We start from the raw sequence: 20,024 nt of genomic DNA, 5'->3' as shown, positions 1-20,024 counted from the left end.
ATGTTCCAAGACCTCGACATATCTGACTTCGGGCTCAACAACGCTGCCGAGATCTCGGCGTTGTTCCAGTTGTATGTCTCCCAGTCCAATCTTACAGCCGACTGCTGATGGTTGGCTAGTGAATCGCTGCCGGAGCCCGACTTCGACAGCCGGTCGGGTGATAGCAATCATCTTTGGGATAGCGATGGGTTCATGAAGGAAGTTGACATCGGCGAAAGGTAAGACTGGGACACACTGTACCCGGTCACTTCACTGACGGCGCATCGTCGCCAGGGGCTTGCCTGAGCCAGTCGTCTTCAACTCGACCGGCGATTCAAACGACGAGGTAGAGCGCGTACACCAAACAGACCCCGCGCCCTCGCCGTCCATTGGTGCTGAGTCACTCTCCACACCTTCGTTGACTACGACGAGCCCATCGTCGGAATCATCAGCATCGCCCGTGTCCACTCCTCCGCTGCTGTACTTTCCACAGCCCCCATCGCCTTTACCTTCGCCTCCTTCGCCTACTCAACCACCACCTCCGGTGTCCAGACGGTCTGCATCTCGGGACACACCGGCGGCGCGCAAGGTAGTACCGCTTCCGAGACAGAGGTGAGTAGCTTTGTAGTCTCCTAAGCCCTCGTCACAGACACTGACTATGTATCATCCGTGATCCTAGCCGGAGTGCTGCCCGCAAGCAGCCTCAACGACAGGAAGGAGCTATCGTGGGAGCTCGGACAGGCCGGGACCAGGCTCCTGCAATTTCGTCGCAGCCTCAGCCTGAGGCATCGTCATCTCGGGTGACGCTGGACAACCACGCAGAGACAGTAACCAGGTATGCAATACAGACGCTTCATTGACAACTTTCACTGAATCGATTGCTGCATCAGCTTCCCTGGTACCACTACCACTCGTCCGAGCATTCATCCTTATTCCCTGCCGCCCGTCTCTGCGCATAAGTCGCATACGACGACCTACTACACAGGAACACAGGCACTCGCGGCGCCGATGAGGCCCGCATTCGAGATACCGTACGTAGGCGCGGCCGAACGTCCCTTTATGCAGCAACTGACGATCTTGCTTCTGCGTAATAGCGTGAGGGAAGACCAGGTCGAGACCCGGCAAGGGTACAGAGCATTCAGCGTTGCGGCTTCTGCGTCCAGTGCGAGATCGGAGGATGGAGGAGCTCCCGGTATCACCACACCATCTGCACCTATTTTGGACGGAACCTTCGTCCATACGTTCGTGCGATCCGCGCCCCCTCAGCCATACATACAGCCGTATACCAGCTCGGCTTGGACATCATCCTACGTGCCTGCCGATTCACTCGCCTTCTCTGCGTCAACGCCCGGACAGAAGCGGAGACGAGGATCTGAGGCCGATGAAGACGGCGACACGCGCCCCGACCGGCACCTCACCAACCCCGAGCCAAGGCACGACCCATGCTCCAACTCACGCTGAATCCGCCTCCGCCTCCGTCCGTCGATAACACGTGTGGGTGGAAGATTCGCGATGGGGAGAAGTGCGGGAGGGAAGGCACTGCGTTGGAGGTTTGGTCGCACATCCGTGCCGACCACTACGCGGTGGACCCCGCGAAGGCGGAGCCGGCGCCGGTCGTCGGAAAGTGTGACTGGAACGAGTGCGGCTTCGAGGGTACGCAACAGGACCGATTCAAGCATTGGAAGGTCAAACACAGGCCACAGCTGGCGAAAGAAGCCACATCAGGAAAAATCAATATGTCTTTTTCCTACATATTCAGTCATAATAGGTGCATTGAAGACAAAAAGCATGCTGAAGAGCCTAAAGACCAATTTACACAAGTCCCCCTTTCAATTCTGCAAAAGAAGTTCCACCAATCTTGTTTAAGCATGCTTTAGTGCGATGAGGATGTGTAATGTAGCACCATTTTGCTGTACTTATTGTTGCTTTTTGTCACTGATTCTGTCTTCATGTGACTCAAATCCATTCGCAAATATGCACCTTGTGCATTAGGCATGATCCACACGACGATGATATTGGTACAACAATGTTCAGTACTACTTATACAACATGACAACAACACCGAGATGACAAGCCACGACTCGGAGCAACTATACATACCACTAAGACAACATTGATGGCAGAGCGACCGACTCGGACCGACCGACCGACACACCCTTGAACGCAGTACCATATACTACACTTGATGGTCAATAGTAGAACGAGATGATTGAATGAGCAAATGCTTCAATTCTGTAGATGACTGATTGACTTACCATCGACCTACTCAGGCCCCGCCGTTCGTGGATGCTCCACTGCCACGGTCTGGAAAATGTTGAATGGGATCATGTAGGTGGCAAGTGACGACTGAACACGCACCTTCTCCAGACCCGCGGAGTTCATCGATCTCAGTCTGAACCCCTTCACCGCCTTCGCCAGAGAGTCCGGCGCCCCCTTCGTCCTCACTGTGGCCCTGTCCACCCGCTTCACCGCCCTCGCTGCCGTCAGAGTCGCGCCGTTGGTGGTTCTGTGACTTCGAAGTCGACGCGCCTGCACCGCGAGTCTTCCTCGATGGACTGGGTGGATTCTTCGCAGCCTGCGAAGAATTCGGTGTCTTCGCGCTTTTCGATGAGCCGGACGGCTTGCCCGCGGTCTTCGATGATGTGGTGGATTTATTGCCCTTCTTCGCGGTGCTCGACGGCGGCTTGGTCGCAGCCTTCGATGTGCCGGGCTTGTCGCTGCTGCTCTGCGCCTTTGATGCACGCAACTGGAGCAAAGGGATGAAGCTGCCCGGCTGCTCATCGCTGTCCGTCACTCCCTCGAGCGCGTTGGGGCCAGCGTTGAGACGATTGCTGTATGTGTGGTCAGTAACAATTTCCGTCTAGATTCAAAACTTACCTGATGTGCTTCCATATGAGCTCTCGCGTCTCTTCGAGGTACTCGCTGGCACTGTCTTCCAGAGTCTCTAGGATGGCCATCGTGCCATCCCACCTATGGTTGGTGAGCTTTCACCATTTGCAATAGAACTTAAGAATTACTTACTTGGCCGCGAAAAGCTTGCCGGAGAAAATATGGACTGGTTGTGCGACGTTACCTCCATCAGTGCTGCCTCGATCTAGTTTACAATTGTATGAGTAGCTTAACTTAGAGCAGGAACTCGACGAGGATGCGGATACGTACCGCGTTGCATGCGAGGGCGATGAGGTTGAAGGGCATCTTGCTGAACTCATCCAGGGCCGCATTGATGTTCGCATCGCCGCGTCCTGCCAGGCCGTAGTACTGGTAGATGAGCTCAGGGATGCATTCGTTTCGGAATGGCTCCGTGGGCTCGACCTTGGTAAGCTAGGATTGCAGTGAGCTCGCTCTGACGTGTTGCACCCTGTGTGAGCACGTACCTCTCGATCCAGCTTTTTCTTGCGATCGAAGTGGAACTCTACGCCCCCGAAGACGAAGTTCGCGATGTTGCGTGTCCCGGAACCGTCATTCACTTCCGTTGGGTGCGTCTCGAGAAGCCAACGACGACCTCGGTCCTTTGAGGAACTGTCAGGCTGCCAAGCTTGAAGGTCTGCTCTATCACTTGCTTCGCCTTCCTCTTGAGCTCGTTCCGAGTCTGTGATGAGCAAGTCCAGACCTGGAAAGAATCAGAGCCTCCGACTTTCGTGAATTATAATGAGTGTGAGCTCACCACGGAGTAGGCCTTCGCTCTCAAAGCGGCTCGTTCCGAGTCCTCGTCACCATCCGAGCTCGCATCGCCATTCGCTTTCTTCTTGTCTTTCTGGGTGTGATCCGCTTCCTTCTTGTCTTTCTTCTTGTCGTCCTTCTTGTCGGCCAGCAGCCAAAACGCGGCCTTGATGTCGGCAGCATGGTTGCCAGTCCCTCGTCTGTCATAAGCGTCGCGAACACTGTCACGGATTAGTATATCCCTCCTTGGCAGCCGCTTGGACGCGACTGAAGCCTCCTTCGTCCACGCCGAGTTGAGCGCAATGCGTAGTCGCAGACAATTTTGCGCGGCCGAGACGAGAGTCCTGACTTTGGCTGGTAAGTCGGCGACCCTGGCGCGACTGCTGCTGTCTCGACCACTGCCCGTCGACTTGGCGAGAGCCGGCTTGCTTTGCGCCCTCGTCTCAGACACGACCTGCAGATAGTCCAATGCGATGCTAATCACGACCAATAAACCAGAGAGGATACTCACTACCACATCGCCCTCGTCCTCGCCCTCATCGTCTCCGTCCTCCGACTCTGAGACTCAGGCCCTACATCGTCGACGTCGTCCTCATCCTCGACCTGACTCCCATCGTCGCCTGCGTCATCGTCATAAGCATCATCGCTGCCTCCGCCATCGCTGTCTTCGTCTGATTTGGGGTCATGCTCGCTCTCGACCGAGTCATCCTTGCCTGTTGCTCGGGCCTTACCTTGTCCTGACGATGTGAAACAGAGCTATGTCTTAGCCTTCGCACAGTACGAGAAATCACTGCCTACCTTCCCACTCACCGGCAGTGCCTTCGGTTGGCAGTACCGTGAGTGGACTTGCCACCGCCGAACTTAGGTTTTGTCGGTTTCAGCACACCGCCTTACGACTACTGCCAGCGTTCTCCCTGGCTTCACGCCGCCCCCCGACTACACATTTGATAGCTTAGCCAATAATAATGTGGATATATGAAGTGAATTACTCAGTGTTTGTGCAACATTCTCCTCGGCGGGATCCAAGGACGTCTCGGGTCTCGCGAATTTACCGTATGCCGGCTTCGGTTTGGCTTGGTAGAAATGCAGCGGTCTAGTCAGTAATGTGTACGTACAGCAGACCATGGTTGCCACGTACGTCGAGTGGTAGTAGGCTGCTTACTAGTAGTGTCATCCTCCATCTCGACATCTTCTGGCGTGTCTTCGACTGCCTTATCCTGCTCATCGGCTTCCGCCTCGTCCTCCACCACAGCACACTTCTTCTTTTTTGTTTTCGGTTGCTCTTCATCACTCAATAATTCTTCTTCGGCCATTATCTTCGACGCCCTCTTCCGGACCTCTTTCAAGCAGGCCATCAGCGATAACAGTTAGGTTCATTGCAGCACAAACGACGCTCACGAGTAGTGCGTCGCTCCTTCTCCTTCTCCTTCTCCCTTTCCTGACCCTTCTTCTTGGCGGCCACTTCTTTCGCCTTGCCCTTCGTGAATTTACTATTTTTCATGGAGCCGCCTGCGGCCTGGGTGTTGGTCGACCTGTCGACCTGGGCGTTTCGGAGCCTTGTTCGGTTGCAACCGATCGGGTGACGCGCTTCGAGTCGGGCATGCCTGAATACGTAGCCAGAACACGGAGAGAGGAAAGACAGAGGATAGACTGTAGTGATATGAGAAACAAGAGACGCACCGTGGAATTTTACGTAGACGCTGCGAACTTCAACGATCGATGTGAGTGATGTTCATAGAGTCCGAGCGCTGTCAACCATGGGAAAGCGCTCATGGTATTCGCCAAAACGCGCAAGTTGAGTGAGGACGAGTGAAGCTATGTAGATACTAATAAATAAAAGTGGCGTTAGTAGAGCAACCATTGCGCTCCTCCAGCCACTTAATCATTTCTCTGTCCGTGTGCAATACAATGAAAGCCCGACGACCTTTGAAGTGTGAGTTTAAATGCGTCAATTTGCACGATGGAAATATCACGAAATCGCCGTTGCGAAGAGGTAGTATGACCAGACCTGGTTCATACAACTTGAACACAAGTTCGCCTCTGTCGATCGGAACTGTTGAGATATCGCTGCATAGGTTGCTAGCGGAGATCCCCACATGGCTCAGGTTCATGACTATGAAGTTAGCAAAAGGGTGGCAGTGAAGTCGCGGCGCCGCGGAGTCACGTCTAGTACCCTTGACAGACCCACATAGCCTCTTGATCGCAGTGGTGCATCCTGCCCTACCCTGCCTCCTGGACTGCGAATACGATCCTCTACCAACCTTATCGAGCACTGCGAGGCTACTAGTGTTAGACAACTCAGATCAGCAGACAGATCAGCCACGTCATAGTCGTTAAGAACCACATATTATTGTACTGAATACAACCGCCGTACAATTCAATACTACCTGGGCACTACATCAGGCTCGCGCGAGCTACATGCATGTCGATCTTCCGTACGTCCGGCACTGCTCCATGAGCTCGGGCTCAAATTGTGCTTGCGTGGTCTAAGGCGCGTAGGCTCATCGTGTGTATGCGGCGAGCTGGTCAGGGAGGCGCATCGTGAATTCTGGAACGATCGATACTCCTGCATGGGATGTTGGTGCTTGGCGGCCCAGCAATCCTCGGGAGCGATGTGGTAGGGTCATCCTCGACGTGCCTGTACGCATTGGACTGAGGCCTGTCGGGCTGCTGGTCAACGGGCCCTTGCGCACTGTGTGCTGGTTCACGTTCCGGTGGGCGCCTAGCGGGTACTCACCGAGTGGTCCTGCTTGTTGGGGCTGGTCAAGCCGGACATGCGTTCACCGTATTGCTGTGCGACGGGTGGTCGTATCCGTACGCATCGGCCGTATCCGTACGCACCGGTGCGTGGTTGCTGGGGCTGGTCAAGCCCGGCATCGTATTGGTGTGCGACGGATGGTGGTACCCGTACCCGTCGGTCGTATCTGTACGCATCAGTCGTACCCGCACGCATCGGCCGTATCCGTACGCACCGGTGCGTGGTTGCTGGGGCTGGTCAAGCCGCATCGTATTGGTGTGCGACGGATGGTGGTACCCGTACCCGTCGGTCGTATCTGTACGCATCAGTCGTACACGCACGCATCGGCCGTATCCGTACGCACCGGTGCGTGGTTGCTGGGGCTGGTCAAGCCCGGCATCGTATTGGTGTGCGACGGATGGTGGTATCCGTACCCGTCGGTCGTATCTGTACGCATCAGTCGTACCCGCACGCATCGGCCGTATCCGTACGCACCGGTGCGTGGTTGCTGGGGTGGTCAAGCCCGGCATCGTATTGGTGTGCGACGGATGGTGGTATCCGTACCCGTCGGTCGTATCTGTCCGCATCGGCCGTACCCGCACGCATCGGCCGTATCCGTTGACGCGACCGAAAAGAACACAAAAGCCACACAAAACCCAACCGTGAGGTCGAGCAGTGGTATGCGAGGCCTCTGTGTCTATGAGATGTACGGGGGACTGTACAGTGGTCTAGGTAAGAAGGAGGAGGACGGACAAGACTCCGAACGACGTGGGAGAGCTTCGAAGATGTTGAAGACTGTTCGAAGACGAGGGCTAAGCCTCGAAGGTAGGAGGGGGAGTTTCGACAGACGTGTCGAACGAACAGTGACAAGGAAGGCGAGCGACGGCAGGAGAAGAAGTGTAGAGCCTCTCGGGACAACTACGAGCTGGCGAACGTACTGACTGACTGGCGAACTTGCTGACTTCGAACGTACTGACTGACTGGCGAACTTGCTGACTTCGAACGTACTGGCTGACTGACGAACCTCGCCGGTGCGAGGTGAGATTGAGAGGGTAAGGGGGTCTCTGGGATTCGAAGGGAACCAGTCCAGAGTATATACAGGGAAACACGGCTATTACCACTACGGAGCTCCGACGGCCCCAAACATCCGGCTATGGCTTCTAACACGTGACAACTGCTCTCGGGCTCGCTAACCAGTGGTCCGAAGGCCGACCGGCTATCACATGACACCGGAAACCGAGACCACTCGTCGAGGATGTGAGACGACCTGCAAGGACTCACTGGACATCCTGTAGCATCCTATGGTCTCGCAGGAGATCTTCTAACACCGTAGCACGTCTTCTAACATGTTCGAGTGTCTTCTAACACATAGTGCATCTTCGAGTGACCTCCGTGCTCTGGGGTTGTCTAGATAGGTGGGTAGGTGCTCCTATAGCGTCACTGAGGTGCCGGAAGGTCGTGGATAGTCTTCCAAGGTGAGCCAGGGTTGGCTACGAACTTCGAAATCTTCGAACAGTTGTAGTGGATCTTCTAAGAGCTTCGGAGCATCGTAGAGGCCTAGATTGCATTTTCGGGGCTTAGATAGCCTAGAGGCGTATCATTCCCCCTTACTGAAATCCTGCCGTCCTCGGTCAGCGGTATAGCAGATGAAGGTGCTTGTTTCGTAGAGGACCACCGGGGTCGGTAGAAGGCGAGGATGGTTGAAAATGGAGGTAGGACGTGAACTAAGGATTGCTTGGGTGGTATCGTCGCCCCCTATGGCGGGAAAGGTCGTCTAGCACCATAGAAGACCCTAGCTGTCTCGGCAAAACACTGTCTGCATCCAGCTTGTCGAATGCATCTTCGAAGTGTTCGGAGGCTCCTAGGGACATCGTAGACTCCTTCTCCTTCTCTCTAGCCAGCGGTACACTGCGAGGTCTCGTCTTTGCATTGGGGACTGCCTGACTGACATGTTCGGAGCTTGCTCTAGGTCGTCTCGAAGAAGTCGAGGTCCCTGACTGTCTCGTAACGCTCAGGCTCGGCCCCGAGGTGCAGCGGGCATCATTTGCAAGGTATTCACTCTACGAACGATTAGGTTTGTTGGGTCTGGGGCCATGTCGGGTGGTAGGACTAGGTACGTGTCTCGAATGTTCGGAGTTGTTGTTCATGCACTCCACGTCGATCCCATGGCCATAATTGTCTCCAAAGCGAAAAACAGTGCGGCAGTGACGAACAGCACCACACACATGTAGAAGACTCTCGACACGTGTTTGGGTGGACCTGCTGGTTGCGAGAGCAATAGGGTATGTTGACGTCTTCGCGGTGTGGGTCTAGCTTTCGAGGCGTGTCTGGTGATGGTACTACCAAGTGGTCGTGGTGATCCTCCCCCTTACTGAAATTGTGACCGTCCTCGGTCAGCGCAGAGATAGATACAAGAGATGGGCGGGGCGGGAGGGAAGCATGGGCTGCTCGTCATGCTTGGGCAACATAGTAGCCAGTGGAGGTAAGGCCATCCATCGTAGGAGTGTTCGAAGATTTTGGCGGTAGCACAGTGCACGGTAACTTCAAGACGTAGGAGCAGAGTCTGGCAACATCGAGGAGTGGGGGTAGACATCATAGGAGGATCCAAAGGCGTCGTAGTTGCAGAAAGATAGTCCGAACTTTTCGGAGCGTAAGCATAAGCATCCAATGATTTCGGAGGCATAGCAGAGGTCGGAGGTTCCGGAGATGGGAGGGGACAGTTGACGATTCTAGAATGGCATAAGAGGCTTCGAAGATTTCGTAGACCTGGGATGTGGTCTGACAATCTCAGAGATGTAGCTCGAAAGTTCGAAGATTCTTGAGATGTAGGAGCGTGGTGTTGCAATTCTGAAGGGATAGAAGGGTGTCAAACATCGTAGGATGTTCAAGGATTCCATCAGCGTAGAGAGATTGTTCGAAGAATCTGTTGATAGTCCAAAATCTCGGAGACATGGCTTGACCGTTCGAAGATTTTGGAGACGTAGGGCATGATCTGGCCATTTCGGAGGATAGGAGGAGTGTCCAATGTCGTAGGAGCACTCAAAGATTCCGTCGACGTGGGAGATCACCGTTCAAAGGCTTCAAAGACATAGGTCGATAGTCCGAACATTTCGGAGGTGCAGGTTGGTCATCTGACAATCTCGGAGACGTAGGTCGACTGTCCGAAGATTTCGAAGATGTAGGTCGTATGTCTGAAGACTTCGAGACGTAGGAGTCTCTTCTAATGTAAGGCTGCCCTCCGGAAGGTCCCCTAACACGGTGACACTGGGAGTGTCTTCGATCATAAGGCTGTAGTTCGAAAGTGGTTCCATAGCTGCAGTGTTTGTAGACGCCTGGTTCGTCTTGCGCTCCGCCGTCCGAGGCGTCAGTGCTGCCCAGTATCGGTCGCGAAGGTACGAAGGCAATTTCGAAGCTCCTCAGATGTCAATGGTACACACGGAGTGTTCGATGAGGACTCGACAGCCAGTTCGGCAAGCTGGGGCGGGGGCTGTGCTATAAAGAAGCTGGCTCGGCTCTGTCGCTTGTGGGAGATGCTTCGAAATTTCGAGGGCTCGCTTCGAACTTCGTAGGGGTCGCTTCGAAACGTTGGGTGGGAGGAGGTGCGTAGGTCATGTCTCGAACATTTGCAGATGGGAAAGCGGGACTCTCGGTGTCGATGGTAGGTCGGACGACTGGCGCAGGTGCTAGGGTACTTGGTCTGTCTTCGAACATGGCAGGCGGTTTGGGGCTCGCTCCGAAAACTTCGAACACGTCATGGGTAGTAGTGGTTGATCAGCCAGGTGGGTGTTCGAGCGTAGGGGATGCTTCTCGATGACAACTCGGTCGACAACGGTCTGCTTATGCTGTTCCCGAGCATAGATCTCCGTCAACCGTGATAGCTGGGCGTCCATGCAGGCTAGCATCTCTCCAATGTCGAGGGCATGCGTAGGGATAGGCGGACTCTCGACTGCTTCATAGAGCAACTGCGTGGCTGTAGCACCTTGCATAGCACTGCCTGAACCACTCGAAGACGACGAACTGAGTCCTAACTTGCTCGAACAACGTGCATGTTCGTAGATAGCGTCTCGGAGGGTCTCGCTGTCTCGGCGACTCATGAAGCGGTTGTCGAACGAGACGATCTTGCCATCGGGGTTCCGTCGACACAGGCCCTTCTTCCTGTCTTCTTCGAACATCTCGCAGTCGCCGATCCAACATCCCGAACGTCCGCAATAGAAGCACCGAGGGCTGTCACGACTGTTTGAGAATTCGGGTGACCGGCTGTGAGACTGCTGGGCCTCGAGGGTCTTGATCAGCGTCTGTAGCAATGGTAGGAGGTCTTCGGACTTCGTGGTCACAGGTGGGGATGGCAGGATAGACGCAGCGGGTGTGGTCGTAGGCATAGGGGGACGAGCTTGCCGAAAGGTCGAAGCTGGTGTAGGACCATCTAACACCCACTGTGCTGACTCGTAGATCTCTGCGAACGTCCAGGGCTTCCTTCGAGAGTGGTCAGGGTTCCGCATGAACAGGCGCTGCTCGATGGGACCCCAGAGCGTATTCGGAAAGCCTTGCTGGAACTTCCGATCTTGTTCGAGTGTCGAAAGCGAACCTCGAGCGATCAGGTACTCCGAAATCATGTAGAAGTCACGGTAGTAGGCAGCGAGGTGGAGGGCATTGGTCATCCCGAGTTCTATGCGATCATGGACGACCGTGTCGAGATCAGCGAGCGAGTACTTGTGCTCGTCATCAGCTCCAGGATAGAGTGCTCGTAGGGCGGTCACGAACTCCTCGTAGGGCTTCGTAGCATCCTTGAATGTTGGCTGCATCATCCATAGGTCGGAGACGCGGATAGGAGGGTAGCGAACTGCCCATGACTTCTTGTCGGAGTCGTCGGTAACTCGGCATCGTGCGAAGTGTGTTTCGAGGTCTTGGAAAAAGCGGTTGAATGAGAAATGTTCTGACTCGTCAAAGACAGGTGCAGTGGAGTGTCCGCGTGCAGGCATTGAAGCCGCCTTCGAGGCTGGTGCTCCTGTGTCGGCCATATTTGGACTCAGCTTCAAAGTGTTAGAAGGAGTTGGCGAAGCGATAGAAGGGATTGTTGAAATGTTCGAAGGTATTGTCGAAGTGTTCGAAGGGTTAGGGGTGTCGACGGTTGAAGTCCGTCGCGGCGCGGACTGCTCTGGTCCTGGAGGGACTGACGACACTCTACGACTGGTGGGTATGGGTAGACGTGAGGTGGAAGATCCTCTACGCGTGGTGACTGTGGCTGAGGTGGGTTCCTCTCCTTCGAGAGGTGGTGATGGTGTTAGAAGCGGTAGAGGGGATCCGAAGACTAGTGCCTCTAAGTCGTCTGCAAGCAAGAGTCTTCGAGCACGTCTGGAATGGTATGGGGTAGTAGGCACTTGGTCTCGAACAGAGCGTTCCGGATCGTCGTGATCGGGGACAAGCTCGATGTTTTCGGGCGAAGAGGGGATAGTCGAAGGTCCTGGGAGAGGGTTGCTATGCCTGCGAAAGGTGGCGGCTGATCGGGGACCTAGTCTACTGTCGATAGCGAGTGTGAGAAGAGGACTTTCGTAGTCTCGGTAGTCTTCAGGGTTGACGTCGAAGTTCCGACGCGGCGGAATCTTGCTCTATATCCCCTCGCGGTGGGCTCCAAGATGACGCGACCGAAATGAACACAAAAGCCACACAAAAACCCAACCGTGAGGTCGAGCAGTGGTATGCGAGGCCTCTGAGTCTATGAGATGTACGGGGGACTGTACAGTGGTCTAGGTAAGAAGGAGGAGGACGGACAAGACTCCGAACGACGTGGGAGAGCTTCGAAGATGTCGAAGACTGTTCGAAGACGAGGGCTAAGCCTCGAAGGTAGGAGGGGAGTTTCGACAGACGTGTCGAACGAACGGTGACAAGGAAGGCGAGCGACGGCAGGAGAAGAAGTGTAGAGCCTCTCGGGGCAACTACGAGCTGGCGAACGTACTGGCGAACTGACTGACTGGCTTCGAACGTACTGACTGACTGGCGAACTTGCTGACTTCGAACGTACTGGCTGACTGACGAACCTCGCCGGTGCGAGGTGAGATTGAGAGGGTAAGGGGGTCTCTCTGATTCGAAGGGAACCAGTCCCAGAGTATATACAGGGAAACACGGCTATTACCACTACGGAGCTCCGACGGCCCCAAACATCCGGCTATGGCTTCTAACACGTGACAACTGCTCTCGGGCTCGCTAACCAGTGGTCCGAAGGCCGACCGGCTATCACATGATGCCAGAAACCGAGACCACTCGTCGAGGATGTGAGACGACCTGCAAGGACTCACTGGACATCCTGTAGCATCCTATGGTCTCGCAGGAGATCTTCTAACACCGTAGCACGTCTTCTAACATGTTCGAGTGTCTTCTAACACATAGTGTATCTTCGAGTGACCTGCGTGCTCTGGGGTCGTCTAGATAGGTGGGTAGGTGCTCCTATAGCGTCACTGAGGTGCCGGAAGGTCGCGGATAGTCTTCTAAGGTGAGCCAGGGTTGGCTACGAACTTCGAAATCTTCGAACAGTTGTAGTGGATCTTCTAAGAGCTTCGGAGCATCGTAGAGGCCTAGATTGCGTTTTCGGGGCTTAGATAGCCTAGAGGCGTATCAGCGCGCGCCCTGAACAAACCGAACGTCACGAAGTTTTACGAGCTACTCAAGGAGATCGTTGAGACGCGGCACATCCCACCCGAGAACATCTACAACGCCGACGAGAAGGGGGTGCAGCTAGGTATCGGAAAGTGCGCCAAGGTTCTTGTTGATCGCGACCAGAAGACGGTGTACAACGTTGAACCTGGTAATCGCGACCTCATAACCATCATAGAAACTGTATGTGCTGACGGAACGATGATCCGCCCGTGCGTGATCTTTAAGGGAATGCGCCGCAATCTGGAATGGGGAAAGGTCAATCCAGCGAATGCGAGGTGAGTTTGATTTCCTCAATTTCCTCATGTGCTTTTCTCACTGGTCTTTCAGCATTGCGATGTCGCCTAATGGGTGGACGGACCAAGATCTCGGCCTTCAGTGGCTCAAGAATGACTTCGAGCCAATGACGGCGCAGCGCAATGTTTCCGGGGCCCCACGTCTTCTAATTCTCGATGGACATAATTCTCACTGCACCTACCGTTTTTGCCAATTCGCGGCCAACCATAATATCAAGATTATTTGCCTTCCACCGCACACTACACACGCACTGCAGCCGTGCGATGTAGGGGTCTTCGGGCCATTGGCGAACTTATGGAGGAAGGAAGTCACACGTGCTCACCGCCAGGGGATAGCTATCACGAAAACAAATTTCCTGCAGCACTATGGTGCAGCTCGTGAAGCTGCATTTAAGTCGTCGACGATCATATCTTCCTTCAGGAAAACAGGGATCTGGCCCATGGATTCTCGTGCGATTCCGGAGGATGCGTATGCACCTGCACTAAACACGAGCAAACAAAGTGACCCCATCGTTGACAATCTGATATCCCTGCCTCATCTCTTTCTCCCTCGCCCTGTCCACCGCACGCAGGGCACAACGATGAATGTCCCCGGACCTGCGCATCCCGTCAGTTTCATCTTCACTGGCATCCCTCGCCGGCTCCCCCCCACGGCCTCTCGTACGGCGCTTCTGACGCAAAACGACGAGCTCCATGTGGTTGCAGCTGCCTGCATCGAGCAGGTGCAGCGTGACCATGCATTGCTGAAGCTGAAGGATCGCGAGAACAGGACCCTGCGAGAGCAGCTGCACTCGAGGGCCCTACAGGCAGGAAAGGGGAAGAAGAGGACCAAGGGCCGCCGCCGCCGCGCAGGCAAGACGGGTCATCCTCGGCATATGACAGGCGAGGAGAACCTGAACCAGCTCGCACGACAGGATGCCGAGGGCAAGATGCAGGACCTCTTCAAGGAGGCACGCGTAGAGTTCAAGGAGCGCCGCCAGGCGATCACCCAGGAGGAACGGGAGGTGGCGCTTCAGCGGAAGAAGAAGGAGGCCGCCGAGAAGAGTGCAAAGAAGAAGGAGACGGCCGCAGCGAAGAAGGCGGCGAAGGAGCAGGAGCGTGCTGCTGCTCGCGCGATGAAGGAGCAAGAGCGCGCTGCTGCCCGTGCCGCAAAGGAACAGGAGCGCATGGCGAAGGCGCAGGAGCGCGAGGCTGCACACGCAGTGAAGGCGCAGGAGCGCGAGGCTGCACGCGCAGTGAAGGAGCAGGAGCGTGCGGCGAAGGCGCAGGAGCGCGAGGCTGCCGCCGTCGCTGCGCGTGAAGCGAAGGAGTTGGCTGCGCAGAAACGACACGTTCTGGCAGCTGGTACGCCAAAGAAGACGACGAAGGTGGCCAAGAAGGCGCAGTCTGTGAGGGGATTGAAGAAGAAAGAGGAGGCCATCGCTGCTGGAGCGAAGAAGGTCCTGAAGGCGTCGAGCCTGATCAAAGACTCTCGGCGCGGTCACAATGGAGGAGGCAGCGTCTCCAGCTCGGAGAGCGAGTCCGTCTCAGAGCCCGGCTCTCCAATTCCTGCTCCTACGCACCCTCCACCACATGGTGTTCGTCCCCGCCCTCTGCGTCGCCCAGGTGCAACCACTGGCGAGGCTGTCGCAGCCCCTCCCACTGGCACAACTGCTGCCAGTGCTGTCGCTTCTAGCACTGCGGTTGCTGGCCCTTCTTCTTCTACGTCCTCTCAGCACCGCGCTGAGATGGAACCCGTTGCCGCAGTCACCGGGGAGGCCGATGAAAATGCGATGCAGGTCGACAGTGCGACCGTCGAGCAGACTGCGGCCAGTGTCAACCCTGCAGAGCTCGCAGTCGCAGCTGTTTCGCGCCCACTACGTCGCAGTGCCCGTCGCAAGGGTCAGTGAGGACCATTTGATACCCTCCATGTACTATTTTATTCGTGCTCGTCGTCCTGCACTCGCTATGCCTTACATACCCTTCGCTCTCTGTCGGCGCTTACCTCAGCGCTTATGTTGTACCGTGTGGCCCACTTCGGCGTCTGACTGTCTCCCTGTACTCGTCTCATGAAAATATTCACCATGTCTCGCTGTCCTTACCTAAAAATATTTCGTGCTTTGGAATACATACCTGGGATGTCCTAGCATCGACTGATATGCTCAACGCAACATAAATGAGATGTTTGGACTCGGGGGAACTTGTGCACTGCTTAGGTGGCCCAGATCATGGCCCGATATAGTACGCTCAGTAAGTACTCAAGCTCAAGTACCATGAGTTTGGACAAAGTCTCAGCAAGTCCATCTGCATTCGGGTGGGATTCTTTATATACCAAGTTCAACACGATGATTTTAGCATTAAGCTTCTCGCATCGAGGCGTCTTGTAGACCATCGTCCGAGTATTAAGATGGTAATGCAACGCTATTTCACTGGCAGCACCGATACATTGAGGGAGCAGAGATCCACAGTGGACCCAGGTTTTGAATCCGAGTATACATAGTCCGATGCGCTAAAAGAGATAGCACTAATTAGACTCGTCACGAGTAACCTGGCGGTGCACCCAAGTCCGAAGGTTCCGGTCCCTCGATGTGCACATTCAGCATGATCCTGCGCAGATCCTCGATCTCCGTGCGCAGCCCCAGCAAATCATTCTCTCGCGACCTCGCAGAATCGCTGTTCGTCGTAGAGGGAACCGTGGCGCTACCAGACGGAGGCTCGTCGCCCATGGCGGAAAACGAGCCGGTTGAAGGCAACAGAGGCGCTCCTTCCCTCGGCGACTCGAGTTCCCGCCGCCGCTTTTCCGTGAGTATGACACCCGGAGCCTGGGCCGAAAAAGCAGGCGCAGACTCGAAGGGCGTTGGCTCTGTCCTCGTACCAGAAGTGTCGAGGAGGGCGACGTTCTTCTGGTTCCGACGGTGTCGGAATAGCAATAGTACAAGCCCGACGAGCACAAGTAAGCCGATGACGCCCCCGACGACGCCGCCCGCTATGGCGCCGACGTCGACCTTGCCACCACCGGAGGCGCTACCGCGATTCGTGGAGCTTGCAGACTGAGTGGGAGATGGGGAGCCAGTGATAGTATTGCTGCTCATGACGTTCAGTATAGGTAGACTTGTGATATGCTGCAACCTCACCTGCGCAAGAACGGGGCGAAGAGGCCTCCTAACGCGGGGCTGTCTCGCGGATTAGACGTCGAATCTCTGACACAAGAATAGCACGACTAACCTCAACGTTCCATCCACGTAGGCACCAGATTCGACATTGTACACTGCGCCGAACGGAAGCGATGTCCCGTTGAACGACGCATAATTCCAGACCGCATCAAGAATCTGACCGCGGATCGTGTCGTTGGTGCAGGTAGCCGCGATGAAAGCATTCCAGGCTGTACAATCACATTTGAGTCGGAGTTACAAATACTCTGTTGGGATATTGACACACCTACGTTGCCAAGCGATTGTGCTGAGCTCTGCATCGGCAACCCATGCGTATAGTTGGCTGGGAAAGCGTTGAGTAATCGACATGAACGCAACGAAAGGGGATCCTTACCAGTTTCAGGTTGGATCCACTGCCCATACATGACAGTAAGCTTGTCAAGCCACTGTGTGGCAAAATCAGCACAGTTCATTCCCGTAAATATCGCAATGACGTACTGTCTGATTCAAGAGATTAAATCCGAACAGAGTCTGCGGGTAGAGATTATACGGTAAAGACCAGACACCTGTAACTGCCGAGTTCAACGTCGGATTCACGGACGCAGAGGCGCCTCCTGACGATATGGCAAGCGGTTGCCATGTGTTCATAAAGTTGGTCGCTGTGCTCTGTGAACGTGCGGAAACTCGTCAGGATTCCGAGTTCTTGCCAAGTTGTAGTACACGGTCGATGACTCACGCTGAAGTGCTGAGAATCATTACTCTGCCCGACTAATTGACTGATTTCCGCCATGGCCTGGATGGCGAAGATACCCTTCACCGCCAGGTTGGTCGAGTTTGTGGCGTCACTTCCGTCATCGACAGATAATCTGACAGTTCTCGGTGAGTTGTTTTCGAGCACCATAAAACATGATACGCACTGGCCCTGAGGAGGAAATGGCCCATGTCCCGTCAAATACTCTGCCCAATTCTTAAGCAAGGGATACTGCGTGCATGTGAAGGTAAGCTAAGCACACAACTCTCGAAGATGAAGACGCACATAGCCATGGAGCAGCGATGTATCGTTCGAGTATCTGGCGTGAGCGAGTGCAATGATGAGCATGTTCCCGGACTCTGCAATTACCACTGGTCAGCAGGCGGATCTGCGCTGCGGCAAAGCATGCTCACGTTCGATTGCCTCTGTAGATGTCAGGTTCGGACCAGATACAGCCGGGAACAAGGAGCCTGAATAAGACCATCAACACACCATTGTCGGCAAAGTGTGATGAGAGCTCACCAAGGTCTTTCGATGCGTACGGATATTCGCCCAACGACGTATTCTGTTGTTCAAGGAGCGGCACCAGGATTGGCTTGACTAGCGATGCATTGTAGTACAAGAACAAGGGCAGAGCGGCGTACAATTTCTCCACGGGAGTGACGCGTCTATGAATTGTCGTGTGAGATACGGAGTGCTTGCATGGGCCCGGTATGACTCACTGGCTGGTGCCCATGTCTTTCATGAAGATCCTAGTGGTGCCGTCCGACTGATAGGGAGCCGTGATCTCGAGAGAGCTGAACACCTGGCGAGTGGCGAGCGAAAGCATGTCGTACAGTTTGCCGTCCGCCGAAATGCTTGAAGCCGCTTCACGGACTTGCGTATCGAGCAAGTTCGCCTGAGTCAGCGAGTTGTTGAAATCGGAGACAAAGAACTCCAACTACATATGCGAAGTTCAGTGACATGGGCCAACAAAGCTAGCTGTGTTATAACTCACGGCATCTTCGGTGGTAGGATACTGTGTTGTGTAGTACGGGCGGAGGGATTCCGTGTTTCCTGACAATGCGTAACTGATGCTGGGATCGCGTACATAGCCAATGGCCCAGACAACGGGCGAGTCCAGAGAAGCAACACTTCCCAAGTCGACCGAGATCGGGAAGACGGGCCAAGCGCTGCGATATGCATGAGCTCCTGATGCGCGCAGCAGAATGTAGCGCCCCTACTTATTTATATCCCGAGAGGTACTATTGTTGTCACTCGCGTTTACGCGACCATAATCTTGGAACTCTTCGCGACAGACGACGTCTGAGCAGGTCTGCCAAGTGACGTCGCGTCCTTGTGGTCCCTGCCACTGAAGTCAGCATAGTCCTTGGCAACGATCAAGTTGTTGTACCAGCTCCATCGCGAAGTACGCTGCACCGTCTAAGGCTTGTCCTCCTTGCTCCTGAAAAGGTGTCGGATTCGTGAGGTGCAGTTCGTGATAGATCATGCTACTGGTTTGCGACGGCGGACTCCACGACATCTGCAGCCCCTTGTTGTTAGCCAGCCATTCTAGAAAAATATCAGCTCACGAGTAGCCAGATGCGCGCACGCGTTCTAAATACTACACACCTCCAGTAATGTCGGAGTACAGCTGTATGTCATGTGGTTGATTATCGGTGGATGTGAAGTCCAGGGCCGCATAAGCGAACGGAAGAGATTGGCGTAGGAGATCAGACGGCTTGCTATGGTGTCAGCAACGTAGAGGGTACTTCTGGTTCACAAACCTACATCTATGGGACTCAGAAATGTCAGCGTAACGTTCATAGGGCCAGCTTCGATGACTTGTATGGTACGAGTGGGGGTCAGTTCCGTTTGTGGAAAGTTGCCAGGTGTCACGGAGTAGTTGCCCGCGAGATTGCCGTTGCCATACAAAATGTACGTCTTTCCGTCCACTCGGATGTAGCATATCCACCCAAGAATCTATTAAACCCAGAGATCAGCCCACGAGGATGACCAGATATGAAGGATCGCACCCCTCCACTCCAGAAAGACGGCCAGTCGTTGGTACTCTCCGACCCCTTCGATGTCCACATCCATGAGTTCAAGTAAGGCGTGCGAGCAGCGAATGGTATCGCTAATGGCCAGAATGTTTGCGCGCCGTGCACTTGCAAGATGGCAAAGCGTAGGAGAAACAGAAATGGAGCCAGAACAAGGAACATCATGGAGGAAGCAGAGAGGGAGCGGGACCTAGTCAGCGTCGCCCGTAGTTGACCGCGGGCGGCGAACCTTGTCAGTGCGGGCCGCTGGCTGTTCTGTGGTGAAGCGATGCCAATTCATTGTGAGGGTTTCAGCTCGGCATCTCATGCCAAATTTTCCTCGCAACATTGCAAGCACGGTGGCACGCCACCGGCGTCATCTTCCGAGGTTCTGTTCCGAGAACCGTCGTCCTTTAGTCGTCCTGCACTGGAACCCGCAGCAACGGGACCTTTCTGGTCTGCGTGATAGATAAATTCGAATCTGATTGGGTTCAGCATCCTCGACTCATCCGAACCTTAATTGGAACTTCCAGGGCGTTCAATAGTATTCGGCATCGTTACAAGCGCGCAGTTCCGAGGCTACATACGGCAACAACGATGCGTTGGTAGGATCGTGCCGCTTAAAAAACAGCGTCAGAACCATGCATAGCCGTGAGACTTGCCAAACGTACTTACGAACGTAGTGTCAAATGGCTTCAGTGCAGGACTCCCTGGCAAGTTGTGGCTGAGAGCACAGGTACGCACGTTCCGGAGGAAGTCTGACTTACGAAAACATGCGGCGCCTGCATCTCACGGAGCATCTCC

General features: G+C 54.7%; 6 protein-coding genes across 6 annotated transcripts; 3 read left to right on the top strand and 3 right to left on the bottom strand.

Annotated features, from left to right (window-relative positions):
• B0H18DRAFT_960574 (uncharacterized protein) lies at positions 1–1,440 on the top strand (the record flags this gene model as incomplete). Its single annotated transcript, XM_048042974.1, has 6 exons — positions 1–71; positions 120–218; positions 274–591; positions 659–814; positions 870–1,010; positions 1,074–1,440. 6 exons carry the CDS (start codon positions 1–3, stop codon positions 1,438–1,440), a joined length of 1,152 nt encoding a protein of 383 aa, XP_047885822.1.
• Positions 1,441–2,245: 805 nt separating this feature from the next.
• B0H18DRAFT_1126528 (uncharacterized protein) lies at positions 2,246–6,906 on the bottom strand (the record flags this gene model as incomplete). Its single annotated transcript, XM_048035175.1, has 19 exons — positions 2,246–2,283; positions 2,338–2,810; positions 2,857–2,949; positions 3,001–3,073; positions 3,135–3,300; positions 3,354–3,488; positions 3,536–3,589; positions 3,644–4,189; positions 4,216–4,376; positions 4,438–4,458; positions 4,534–4,575; positions 4,629–4,712; positions 4,778–4,978; positions 5,038–5,179; positions 6,377–6,430; positions 6,481–6,563; positions 6,612–6,692; positions 6,741–6,823; positions 6,872–6,906. 19 exons carry the CDS (start codon positions 6,904–6,906, stop codon positions 2,246–2,248), a joined length of 2,565 nt encoding a protein of 854 aa, XP_047885821.1.
• Positions 6,907–12,988: 6,082 nt separating this feature from the next.
• On the top strand, positions 12,989–13,159 carry B0H18DRAFT_837456 (uncharacterized protein; the record flags this gene model as incomplete). Its single annotated transcript, XM_048039459.1, has 1 exon — positions 12,989–13,159. A coding segment is annotated over one exon (171 nt), but the record flags the coding sequence as incomplete, so codon positions are not given.
• Positions 13,160–13,901: 742 nt separating this feature from the next.
• B0H18DRAFT_960572 (uncharacterized protein) lies at positions 13,902–15,209 on the top strand (the record flags this gene model as incomplete). Its single annotated transcript, XM_048042973.1, has 1 exon — positions 13,902–15,209. The coding sequence occupies one exon, from the start codon at positions 13,902–13,904 to the stop codon at positions 15,207–15,209; it is 1,308 nt and encodes a 435-aa protein (XP_047885819.1).
• A 767-nt stretch (positions 15,210–15,976) lies between these two features.
• On the bottom strand, positions 15,977–16,791 carry B0H18DRAFT_1050374 (uncharacterized protein; the record flags this gene model as incomplete). The annotated part of the gene is given in 5 exon segments (XM_048030936.1): positions 15,977–16,309; positions 16,325–16,383; positions 16,434–16,472; positions 16,525–16,681; positions 16,738–16,791. Coding segments are annotated over 5 exon segments (622 nt in total), but the record flags the coding sequence as incomplete, so codon positions are not given.
• A 119-nt stretch (positions 16,792–16,910) lies between these two features.
• On the bottom strand, positions 16,911–19,556 carry B0H18DRAFT_941756 (uncharacterized protein; the record flags this gene model as incomplete). The annotated part of the gene is made up of 13 exons (XM_048041880.1): positions 19,218–19,556; positions 18,973–19,164; positions 18,814–18,922; positions 18,596–18,753; positions 18,426–18,547; positions 18,200–18,374; positions 17,925–18,142; positions 17,725–17,870; positions 17,616–17,672; positions 17,488–17,561; positions 17,369–17,433; positions 17,188–17,317; positions 16,911–17,117 (listed from the first exon to the last, which is right to left on the bottom strand). The coding sequence occupies exons 1-13, from the start codon at positions 19,404–19,406 to the stop codon at positions 16,911–16,913; spliced, it is 1,842 nt and encodes a 613-aa protein (XP_047885817.1). The 5' UTR covers positions 19,407–19,556.
• Positions 19,557–20,024: the final 468 nt, after the last annotated feature.

This window comes from Fomitopsis serialis (genome assembly GCF_022376445.1).
Source record: "Fomitopsis serialis strain Sig1Antser10 chromosome Unknown B0H18scaffold_202, whole genome shotgun sequence".
Taxonomy (NCBI): domain Eukaryota; kingdom Fungi; phylum Basidiomycota; class Agaricomycetes; order Polyporales; family Fomitopsidaceae; genus Fomitopsis; species Fomitopsis serialis.
The sequence above is the reverse complement of the archived record's forward strand: the minus strand, read 5'-3'. Positions and strand labels throughout refer to the sequence as shown.